Source organism: Gavialis gangeticus, unplaced genomic scaffold (genome assembly GCF_001723915.1).
Source record: "Gavialis gangeticus isolate Ggan-Ray unplaced genomic scaffold, GavGan_comp1, whole genome shotgun sequence".
NCBI classification, from domain to species: Eukaryota; Metazoa; Chordata; order Crocodylia; family Gavialidae; genus Gavialis; species Gavialis gangeticus.
Window position 1 is genome coordinate 19,417,846 of NW_017728996.1, and position 12,436 is coordinate 19,430,281.

At 41.5% G+C, this 12,436-nt stretch overlaps 1 protein-coding gene across 2 annotated transcripts in view; it reads left to right on the forward strand.

Moving 5' to 3' along the window:
• The window catches only part of CEMIP (cell migration inducing hyaluronan binding protein), a 157,809-nt gene that overhangs the window by 77,586 nt on the left and 67,787 nt on the right, over positions 1–12,436 (forward strand). The window contains exons 2-5 of one of the 2 annotated variants that reach the window (XM_019504101.1): positions 5,304–5,407; positions 8,271–8,420; positions 9,233–9,371; positions 11,000–11,236. In XM_019504101.1, coding sequence (XP_019359646.1) covers positions 5,350–5,407; positions 8,271–8,420; positions 9,233–9,371; positions 11,000–11,236 — 584 coding nt within the window. In that variant the 5' untranslated portion in view covers positions 5,304–5,349. Of the gene's footprint in view, positions 1–4,727; positions 5,408–8,270; positions 8,421–9,232; positions 9,372–10,999; positions 11,237–12,436 lie in introns of those variants that run through there. The other variant, XM_019504102.1, reaches the window with a different exon arrangement.

The window sequence follows — 12,436 nt, forward strand, 5'->3', positions numbered from 1 at the left end:
CCTGGAAAGGCAGCTGCATTGTTTAAATAGATGATATTGCAACCCATTTTCCACTTTTCAAGTAGCATTGAGAGCGTGAGCTTCTCTTTCAAAGGAGTATGTCGCTTGCTACACTGTTGGCCAATTCATAGCAGCAGAGACATTTTGTAACTTGAAATGACTGGCAGTGTTTTTGCAGACCTCATCCATCCTTCCTGTTACATCCACAGCCTCGAGGTGAACCTATGAGGAGAAAAGCCATTCCAGCTCCACTCTGCTGACAAAGGGACTTTAAAGGGGGCCCACGTTCATGATTTCATTGGGAAACTTCTTAAATCTCAAAGCTTTCTCTAAATGTTTGTTTATATTCCCCCCCTCCCCCAGGTGCCATCTGTTCTATGCCTATTTTAGCATTATTCTTCAAGAAATTGAAGAGATCAGGTCTCCTTTTTTATATAGTATGCTTTCTAATACATTATGACTATTGACACCTGCAGTAGCAGCCAGCTAAGCACTGACTAATGGCTTCCTGTATCTACTTTTAGCACTGTCTGCTCATATTCACTCTTCAAAAGGATCCAACAGCTGGGAATCATTTTCAAAAGTGCATCTTGCCAGATTCAGGGATATGAATCCTACTTACAGTTACCAAGCAGCTCAAAATGGCTAAATGAAAAAGTTTTTTCTCACCCAGTAGAGAATTCAACTAAGATTTAGAGTACTTGTTTTATTCCCAAATGACTATGGTCTAAGCTAACAAAAATGACCAGCTGGCAGCAGGCACCGTTCCTAAATTCTCGCTAGCAGGCAACATTAATGGAAAGTAAATTCCCCCTTTTATTTAAAGAAAGACAAAAATGTTTAGCGTTGAGATTCAGCACTTGTGAAAGGTGTTGAGTGAAGACCCTTGGAGACAGAAGCCCCAGAACAGTCTTTTCCTCCTGTTGTTCTGCCAGGGTAACAGACCTGGTCTGTAGAAGTGTCTTTACACATGCTTCAGGGGTGGGGGGGGTGGGAGGTGCTTTAATTAGAGTGCTCTAATTAAAGGACCCACAGCATCTCATGTATCAGCATCCCTGCACTTCGAAGTGGCAGCACGGGTGCTTTAACTAAAGCTCATTTGACATGCTTTAGTCAAAATGCTCCCGCCATCATTTTGAAACTCAGGGATGCTGATACATGAGACACGGAGGCTGCTGGAGTGCACTAATTACCACGCTCCAGCAGGCTCAGTTAGTTGAGACTGCTCCAATGTGCTGTGATTACAGTGTGTCAGAGCAGTGTCCCTGCATGTCTACAGGCACCCTTGGGGGTCAATGTTAATAGTAAGAGCATTTGGCCTCTTCAGTAAGGCTGCCAGTTAAATGACAGTTTTTGCAGAGTGAATTGTTGCCTACTGAGAACTGAATTAACTACCTCATTCAGCTGAAGGATAGGAAAGAGTTTGTTTGCACCGTAGCGGTTGAAATATGACAAAAAACGATTGTGGACACCACAAAACTGTCACCTTCCCGAATGATTTCCATTTTCAATGTTGTATTCTTCATGGAGTTTTGATCTCTACTAGGGCTGTGCAAAGCTCTGGGTGCTGATTTGATTTGGAGGAGATTCGGCCCAATTCAGTGGCCGAATCTCTGAATCTGAATCGAATCAGGGGACCGGTTAAAAGGTCTGAATCGATTCAAAGCTCTCCAAATTGATTCGGAAAGATTCAGAGAGCTTTGGAGATTCAGGCAGTTCCTGCTTGCTGCTGCATGGAGCTGGACGCAGACTTTGTGCTAGTAAGCTGGGGGCAGGGGAGGTGTGGGGCTAGAGGAGGGGGAGGAGACCATGGGGGGACCCCTGCCAGGCCCCATCCCCTGGCTGCTTCCCCAGTCCCACCCCTATAGCTGCTCTGCCCACCCCAGCTCCCAGCCCTTTAAGACCCACCCCCCCCAAAAAAAAACCCCCAGACTCATCAGCTCCTGCAGCAGCCTTGGGGCTTCTGGGGGGCTCATGCAGAGTCCCCCATGCAGCACGGGGTAGTGGGAAGCAGCAGGGATTGCCTCCCACTGGGCAACAACTGGTGAGTCGAGAGTTTTTTGTTTTTTTTTAAAGGTCCGGGAGCTGGGCGGGCAGGGCAGCCACATGGCATGGGGCAGTGGGTGGCAGCGGGGGCTTTTTTCTCTTTTTTTTTCAAAGAGCTAGGAGCTAGGGCAGGTGGAGCTGGGAGAGTGGGCCGGGATTGGGGCCTGTGTGATTCAGATTCAGTTGATTCGGCAGCAGCCGAATCTCCTAATCAAACTCAGCTGAATCGATTCAGGACAGTGATTTAAATCACTGAATTGAATCACTGTCCCCTGAATCGGCAAAATCTGAAATGAATACTAGCCACTTCACACAGACCTAATCTCCACTATCCATAGAAAGATGCATTTAGGGGAAAATTCACCCTGACCATACACCATGAGCTATAGTTCTTGCACAGTCTAATGGTAAGTAACCTCTACCCCTTGCTTAAGCAGGATCTGGCAACTTTTATTCAATCTTGAAAAGTTCTGCCAAATAATGAGATAAAAATGCATGTTACCACTGTCAAGTGTACTTTTTTTCCTTTTACTTCTGTGAATTTACTATTTGACTAATGCATTATGAAGGAAATTCTGACTGATTGCAAGTTTTTGGAAAGCCTGTGCTTTCAAAAAAAGCTGATGTACAATGGTGTCATCTTTATAAAGCCTGCTTTTACCTACAATTCCTGCACAGTGCTGTTACCGATAAGGTAGTTTTTGCGTCTACTTAGGAAAGGAAATAACTATGTTTCAAAACACAGTATGCAGTAACTGTTGGCAGATGGTGATATTTTAATAGAGACTGCTGTTCTCCTGGTACCATACAATAACAATCTATCATTCCTGGTGTATCAAACATTCACTATTGATACCTCAATAAAACAACAGGTACAAGGCCTAGACAAAGAACATTTACACCTCTTAAAAAAACAAAAACAAACTAGTAAACTAATATCAGTGTAAAAAAAAAAAGAATCCAATGTCATCTGTCAGCAGCTTGTTCCAGGTTAATCCTTGTTCAAGGTATGCAGACACTTACCTATTCTTTTGCCGCTGTCACTGGCATTTCTTTCCATTCAGAATCACAGTGTAATTGATATTGGTATAAAAACAATATCAATTATACCAGTGTAAATCCATGAACTGTCCATGCTCACATATGGATTTGCTCTGATCACATTCCTATGGCGCTATTACTATTCACCTAAAACATACATCATTCAAAGATCTATAGTTACTTAATGTATTCTTCTGCAGCATCATTTCAACACCTAGAATATCACCTAGAGTATGCCTTGGTAGGCTGTCTGTAGTGTCACGTACAGAAAGAAAGCTGTCAGCACTGAAAATAAGGTTGAAATCAGCAATGCCAGTGTTACTATGCATCATCATGGTGGAAATGAGCTTATTTCCCAGTGAATTGCTTCCGGACAAATCTAATTTTAATGTTGTTTTTAATACAAAGTACTGAATTTACATGATAATAAGGCTAAGGTGTATATTTATGGGTAGATCTGTATCATGTACATGCACAGTACAGATATATCCTGTCCATATTTCCTGTATAAAATTTGCTCTGGACAAAATCCTAGCTTCTCGTTTATCTTTTTAAAAAAGTTACAAGGTAACAAGAAAAATAATTGATGTTTTCTTATTTTAAGAAATGAGGGCTCACCAGAGTTGTCTTTTCTTGCTTTCCCTTGTACAACTCAAATGGGTGTGGATTTATAAACAGACATTTTACACACTGTCACTTTGTAATATGAATGGGTGCCTTGGGTCTGCATAGGGAGGTTTATTTCATTTTGGCGTAATGTTCTTTGAATTTTAACAATGTTATAAAAATATTTGAAGTGACTGTGCAACTGCTGCTGGCTTTAAACAGAAATATATGTAGATAGAAAATAAATTTATATTAGTCAGCATAAAGAGAACACCACCAATAATGAAACCAAGAACTTATCTAATCAAATGTGACTCTGCATTTATATTATAACCAGGATATGTCACATAACATACATTTTTTCAAATGTCCTCAAATACAGATGTTCACAGTTTAAATGTAATGGCTCCTTAGACTGTATCAGATGATGAGCATAACTTTTTTTGCTTTATATATATATTGCTTTACAAATAAATATTTGTGAATATTTATGCAAGTAGTTCCCTTGACCTCAACATGAATATTCATGTCAGAAAGTTGTTGCCAGCATGAGGCAGCATTACATAATCAGTCCTTTTAGAATACAGGTTATCATTACAGCAATGCTAGCCAGAGTGGATTGAACTAAGGACTGTGCTCCAATCCTACACTAAAGTCTGAGTTTCATGACATTGAAACCGGACCTTTCCCGGGAGCAGAGAGGAGGGACAGATCTTCCAAACCAGCATTTAGGCTTGCTTCCATAACTGTACAGCCTGGTGCTAGACCTCGTTGTCTGAAAGGACAGTTTTCTTGTACCAAAAATCTCAGCAGTTGCTCAGTCAAAAATGCAAGTGTAAGCACAAACTAGAATTTTGGGATGCCTGGGACACAGGGACTTAGCCACAAGGTTTGGCGCCTGGGGCAAGGCTGACAGCAGCAGCCCACCTTCATCCCACGCATGGATTGGGGGCACGTGCCCCCCCCGCCATGTTTGCTCAGGAGCGCGCAGCAATGGGAGCTGTCCTTCCCTGTCCCCACATCCCCCACAAAGAAGCTGGTCACGGCTCTGTCCCATGCCCTGCCTCGGCTGGGCAGTGCCTGTTGGAGCCCCTTCACTTTGGCGCCTGGGATGATTGCTCCACTCACCCCTCCTTGCTATGGCACTGCCGGGACACCATTGTTAAAAGTGCATGTGCGGCTTAGGGGGTGCTTTGTGAAGCTGCAATTTAGAGAGTTCACACTGTGGCCACTCTGAAAACTTGGTCCACAGTGCTATTGTCACTTACTATCTGACATGCATCAATATGTACACATTGAGTGTCTTGCCACTGTATGTGTTTATACTGCATGCCTAAGAAGCTTCCTATTACATGTGGTGATTCCCTTCTGTGTATATATTTGCATTCCTGGTTGTTTATACAAATCATAACCAAGAGGCAAAGGGTATCTCCTCCTACTCCAAGGACTTCAGAAGATTTTTGAAAGCAGGATTAGTCATAAAAGGAATGAAAACGTGCTTAGTCACAAAATGAATATAATCTTTTCCTGGGGTAACATAGTTTTTGCTTGAAATATGCCTCATTTAAGAAAGCACGTCTAATCTTGTCTTGGCATTTTTTTATTTATAGGTGCCCACACATTTAAAAGCAGTGAAAAACAGCATCAGTTCCCAGGATGCACCCAGCCATCAGCTTTAGTTCTCTTCTGCTTGTCATCTCTTCTCTACCTATAGGTAAGATTTCCAGAGAGCAGAAGGGAAATGGAGGGATATAATATCTCTTGTAAATACAGATAGTGCAGATGTAGGTCAAGTGCCTTTTTATTCATTAATCTAATGTTTCTTCAGGGAGCTTTTACAACAAGGACCAGGAGCAGTGTGAGAGCGCTCATGAGATGATTCATTTTCCTAATTCCCCTGCTAGCCTAGTCCAGAGCAGTTTCATTAAAGGCAAAAGAGGAAAGTGCTAAGGAGTTCCTAGAATGCAAAAAAACCCTAATGTTATAAAATAGCTCAGTAGTTCTGGTTCTAAGATATGTTTTATGAGAATTTTAGCATTATCTAAGCAATTACGTTAAGGCCAAAAACCCATGTGGCCCAATAGGCTGCATCTGTACCTTTCTGTCTGTTGTTCACGGTGATAAAAGGAAAAGCTTTTTATGTATTATTGTCACACTCTACATATTTCATATAAGCTGCACCTCTCCTCACAGTGGTTTCTTTATATTCTATAAACTGCAAAAACAGAAGATATTTAACCTCAAAGGCTGCACGTAAGCAACAGCTTGAGGTAAACTTTCATTGCTGTGGTCAGGACTTTTTTGGTCAAGATATGGAACTCCAAACTAGTCCCTACTCTGGGTGCGGACTGGTATCTGAGTGCAAAAATACAGAGATGCATCATTAAGATTAAAATGTCATCTGTGGTCATATATGAGCACAAGAGAGAGATTTAACTCTTTGGTGTTATCAGTGTCAGTGCTTTATGTTTCGCAGTAGATGTCAGACTGGGGAATGCAGAATAAGATCAGATTGTAGAGAGTTTCTCCATTGCTTCTGCTGTGACCTGTCCATACAAGGAGCTTTTAATTCTGAACATTCCTGGCTTTTATTAACTCAAATCCAAATTGTAAGAGTAAATTCCCTTTGTTGTTCCCTTCCCCCACACTGTTTACTTGTTGGTCTACCTGTATACCATGAATTTCTCAGGGCAGGGGCCAACTCTTCCTGAATCTTTGGAAAGCAGCTACCATATCATGGACACTGCTAAAAGCAATAGTGAGCACCCTTTAATGAGTGCAATTGAGATTGGTCCAAAAATGGCAGCTTTACATTTGAATTCAATGTTAGTTTCCCCATTTTTCATTTGTGGTCCATTCAGATCATGCTGGTTTCAGGCCTCTGTTCACATTGTAAGTCCAGTTTACTGTCTGAAATACTAATCTTTTTTAGGCTACTCTTACTGATTCCATATATCTCCCAACAGACACCAGGAATCTCTTTCTAATTTCTTCAACTGGTACAAATCATGATTGACGCTGACATCAGTGGAGTGTGCCTTGTTCACCACTGGCATAAATGACTGGGCCCTGGCTATTTTTCAGTGTGCAGGGTGCTGCCCTATAGGTTATTAGCCTTCTTTGACTTAATCACTTAACTGATATGGAAAGAATTCCTGGAGAGCCAAGACAGATGTTGCACACATGAAATGTCACATGTTTACCTTGGATAGTTGGCACTTATGAGTCTCAGTAGACATCAAGGTACTGGCTCCAACTCTATTGTTTTTTAAGATATGGAGCTGGTTGTGGAATTTAACAGCAAACCAAATGCAGATGATCAGATTCCATTTATAATGTTGCAGAATTTCAATTATCCTTCCAGCGACAAAGAATGCAGTATGTGGCTATCAGTCTTAAAATAGAGCTATGCTGGCTGTGCTCTCCATCAGTTGGGCTTTATTTATACCTGTGACAAAAATTAATATCCTAATCCCACTGAGGTCCACAAAGTCAGAACTTCATCCCATCTCTGTTGTCCTGATATTATAGATTGTGGATCGCTCTCTGGGGAGGGGAAGGGGGAAAACTTGAACTAGATAGGCTTTCAAGTTGCAACTCCCACCGATAGCAAAAATGTTGTTGTTCAGTCCCCTGTTAACCTCAGTCTTCTTTTAATAAGGAAGTGTTTTTACCAGCATAACATCCACAGGCACTTCTCAGGCATTCACACATGCACATTTTTCCCCTTTAAACTACAGTAAATGTAAGGTTAACATCCTATGTAAAGTTATATCAGGGAACTATGTTATCTTAAATAAATATTTAAAACATGAGTTACCTTCAGATTTGCAATGTAAGCAGAGTTTAGACAAATATGTCATTGCAATCTGAAAGCAAATTTGTGTGTGGAGACTAGTGATGTGCATATCTGAGGAGTATGAACTCTTATCTTTTTTTGTCCAAAAGACCTCATAAAGTCAGCCTCTCTCTGTCAGGCAATTTCTAGCTCTTCTTAGTATTAGCCAGAATGGATGTTTCAGGCAAATCACCCTTTTTAGGGTAGTGCAACTACTATCACTTCCCAACCTTGCCGCAGAATCAAGCCTTTTAGAAACTCAGATTTTTTTAAGTTAGCCAAAATTTTGCAAACAGCACAAGTATGTTTTCAGATCAGTTAATTTCAGGTTGGTTCTCATTTTACCCTTTTCAATTAATTTACTTTCTAGGTTAGACACTTTCAACAGCCCTTGAGAATTTTTAGATCTAAACTTTTTATAGTCAGAGCTAAATGTTACATTAAGGGCAAAACCCTACTCTTTTCTCTGCATCTGTCTAGATACAACTGCAACTGTGAATCTCTATCATTCATGACATAGGGTAGCGGGACTTTTTTGTGTTCCCTGAGTATTGGAGAGCATATATTCAAAGTTTATTGTTCACTTTTTTGTCATGACCCAAATCCCATCTAATAGAGTTCAGGTACTTCTACTCTTAAGAGAATGCAGACTCCCTAAAAAATCAGTTACTGAGAATGGAAGCTTTCTTTCTTAAGCTAAGCAAGGATAATAGTCATCTCCCTTCATCTGCATCAACAGAATCAGCCGCAGTATGTCCTGAGCAGGATCCAGACCTTGAACCATGGAACCCTGGACACAATGAAGATAATCGTGTTGAAATCAGTAATGGCAAGAAGTTCCTTCTCTCTTCTTCTGCAACTGTCCACTCTATCCACATCACAAGTGGAGGTAAATCAAGCTACCAACCTGATAGCAAAGAGCACTCCCCCTTAGGCATACTTAAATTGCCATGTCTGACATAGATACAGCTTCTTTCGGAGTAAGATCAAGGATGGGATGAAGCCAGATTGAAGTTTGCACCAGGGTGGGTGGTGACAGAGATGATATCAGCTCTGTGCAGTTGCAAGCCACTTGTTTATTGTCCTCACTGGAGAATTTTTGCAAAAGTGCATCAAAATGCCTAATAGCTTTGGTGCTGTAATTTGCTTCATAAACACTTTTCTATTAATTCACTGCATAGGTAAGGTCATAAAATGATTGTAATCCTAGGGTTTCAGCTTTCAGTCATATAGATCTGTGTCTGCTCTCTGTTACACAAGATGCTACATCACCATAGCAATGAATCATGATGCCACAGCTATGTCACCATAGCGATGCGCTCTGTTGCTGTAGTGCATCACTACGGCAACATAGCAGCTAAAACCTGTGCGCCACCAGCACGGCACAGTAACAATGGAAGTACTAAATGTTACGACACAGTAACAATGGTGGCACAGGGGCATGTGTAGATGCACCCATTCGCTCCAAAGTCTTCATTCACTTTGCACCCTGTGCTCCTCTGTGCAAAATTCCATTGATTTTGCTGAGAGCTGGCCTGAGTAAAATCCAAGTAAGCATTGCAACGTTGGCCCTACAGCTGTTTTGGGGAGCACTTTTTACATTTCTCTGAGCTTAGCCAAGCTTTTCACCCACTGCAGCTATTGTTTCTGGTGACTTGCTACATTGTTAAACAAACTTTGTGCCATTTTTGCCCCCCATAGGAAAACTGGTCATTAAGGACAACGTAGAGCCTATTGTTTTGCGTACTCGACATATACTGATTGAAAATGAAGGAGAGATGCATATTGGAAGTGAGATATGCCCATACCAAAGTAATGTGACCATCATCTTATATGGGCGGTATGTTCCTAAACAATTCATATTCTATACAGTACCTTATATAGCATTGCACCTTTATCTTCCATATTCCTTTTTACAACATAAAGGCTCAAAGTTAATGCAGTTAGATTCTCATTCACATTACAGACCGGTCCCTCAAGGACATTTTGCTTTGTAAGGGCTCAGTGGCCTACTGAGGTAATGGAATAACTTTTAGAGTAACACACATTTGGACCTGCTTTTCAGTTTTCTTTAAGATGATCCTTAGGATAATTACACATGTAACAAAACTGCCGTATACCATATTCTCTCTCATACAGCATACCCCCAAATAGGACACACAGCTTGTGCTGAAAAGGCAAAATGAGGAAAAAGATTTTTAGAGAGTCAGGGGACTGAATCCTGACCAGTAATGCTCCAACAAAAGTTTCAGTTTTAACCCTTTTACAGCTGCTGCTCAGCCAAAAGCTGCTATCAATTTGGCAGCAGCTGTGAAAGGGTTAAAACTGTGATGCTGACCTGTGCACTCTGTCCACAGCTCCTTCCCTGGCTAGGAAAGGAGGACAGCCCCCACAGCCATCACAGCATCCCTGTGCTTCAATTCTGGTGCAGAAATCAGTGTCTCTGCTTATGCCACATACCCCAATTTCACCAGCTGATTTCTACCTAGAAATCTTGATCAAACAATTTTATAGATTATCTCTCTTTTTTTTTAAATGTAAAGCCCCAAGGAAAAAGATCCAATATTTCCCTTATTTTTTCCTCCCAGTGGCCTTGGTCTGAATGTTTTTCCTTCTCTCCATAAGAGTAAACATAGGTCAGCTAAAGAACCTAACAGCTGCAAAGTGCTCTAGCATCTCTGGTTAGTTAATATTTACTTCCTGTTACACTAAGGCTTGTTTACCAGTGCTGCTATACCAGTATAAGCACTAGTGTGGATGTGAATACAACTACAGCACTTAGGCCACTTCCTTACCTGGGGTAAACTATCTGCGGCAGCATATTTATATCAGTGTGACTACATCTGTGCTAGGTAAGCTTGTGCTAGTATGACTAGTGGGTAGTCCAGTCTTCAAAGTGAAAAGGCACTAGTAATCTGGAAGAACAAAAAATAAGGGAGAATAAATTGATGATGAGCCAAGAGCATTGCCTGGATCACTGGTTCTCAAATTCAGTTTTGTCATCTAGCCCTGAGGGTTGGATGACATGGTCACTCCAGAGCCAAGCAGGCAGGGTTGCTCTGCACCCCAGTCCAGTTTGTGGGACTGGACCAGTACACTGCATCGCTCTGTGGCTGAATCCAGCACACAGAGCTGAGCTAATGCACCAGATTGTACCTGAGGACCAGTTGTGCACCAGCCCTGATCTGGATCTGGTCATGACACTCATTCAACACATGGGGCTGGAAGGTTGAACACCACTAGTCTGGACTGTCTCTAATCTTCACTAGCTCTCTTGTCAATGCTATTTCTGGCAAATAATGCTGTAAAATGTCAGCATTTTGCATCCCCTAGGCTCTCTTGAAAAAAAAAAATTAAGCCATGATATTTCTTCTTCTTCTGGGCAGTATCAAAGCAAGGTGAAAAGTGAACGGTGTCTTGCTGGCTGGATGTTAAAATATTCTAATTCCTTGTTTTTTAACCTTACAGAGCGGATGATGGCACCCAGCCTGACACTTACTTTGGGCAAAAGTTTATTGGGGTCAATGGAGGTGGAACTTTTGAGATCCATGGTGAAAAAAAATTGTCCTGGACTTTCCTAAACAAGACCCTTCACCCTGGTGGCATGCAAGAAGGTGGATACTACTTTGAAAGGAGCTGGGGTCATCGAGGCATCATTGTCCATGTTATTGACCCAAAGACAGGGGAAGTTGTCCATTCAGATCGGTGAGTCCAGTTAGAGCTGTTGGTATCTGAGAAACTCTGGTTGTGTGTTGTAGACAGCATCCCAGTAAGATCAGAGACAGGCAACAGCCATTGCCACTTGTCATGTTTATGCAGACCTCAATGTATGGTTCAGAACAGCCATTTTTATTTCTAAAGTGTCCAAAAATAAATATGTAGCCCAATCCCAATAATTTATTTCAGCTCCCTTAAAAGTCCTTGAGAGCTGGCAGTGCTCAGTACCTTGCTTGAATTAGGTCCTCTTGACTGTGAATCAAAAACGGATACGTCACAGATTCTTTGAACTTATCAGATGGGAACTTCCACTGGAGACCTTCCTTTCTGATAGATCATGAGCAATTCCTAGATCTATTTCATAGTATCTTATTTGTGTTAATTAGCTTCATATTAGTAGAACCCCAGGTCAGAAATTAGGACCCTGTTGTTCTGAACACTACAGAAGAACAAAAGGAATCATTCTGCCTCATGACTTTAGAAATAAAAAGTGGCATCCTAACGAGGTGCTGCAGAACTCCCTCAAAAAGCTTTGCCTTGACAAGTTAAAAATTCCTTACAAAAAGCTGCTGGAGAATCCCAGCTTCACTAGCACTGCTGTCATATCAGGAGCAAGCGATACATTTTCCTTCTTTAACTTCAGTAAAATTGCAGCCCTTTTCTAAGAAAATATATCAACACTAATTAAGACAATTGCCAATTTTATATAGCTGAAGCCTATATTTAGTGAAGAGCCAGTCTATGTAGATTCTTTTTTCCCCTGAAAGCCAATTATTTTCAAAGTCCAACACAGCATTTCTATCTAATTATAATGACTGCACAGTAATGAATTCATTTAGGAGTAGCACACTTTTTCATTAGTACTAATAAGGTCCTCAGTTTTTTAAGTGTATTATCAGAACAGCTTAGGCCTGTGTGAACTGGCTAGTATTCACTTTGGATTCAGATTTGGCTGATTCGGGGGACAGTGATTCGATTCGGTGATTCGAATCACTGTCTCGAATAGATTTGGCGATTCAGCCACTGATGAATCGGCCAGATCTCTGGATCAGACAGCCTCCATCCCCTGCCCGCTTTCCCAGCCCCATCAATGGCTGCCCTGCCTGGCCTCAGCCTCCCGGCTCTTTAAAAAAAAAAAAAAAAGCCTGGCACTCACTGACTGCTGCCAGGCAGCGGGGGTGGGGGGGG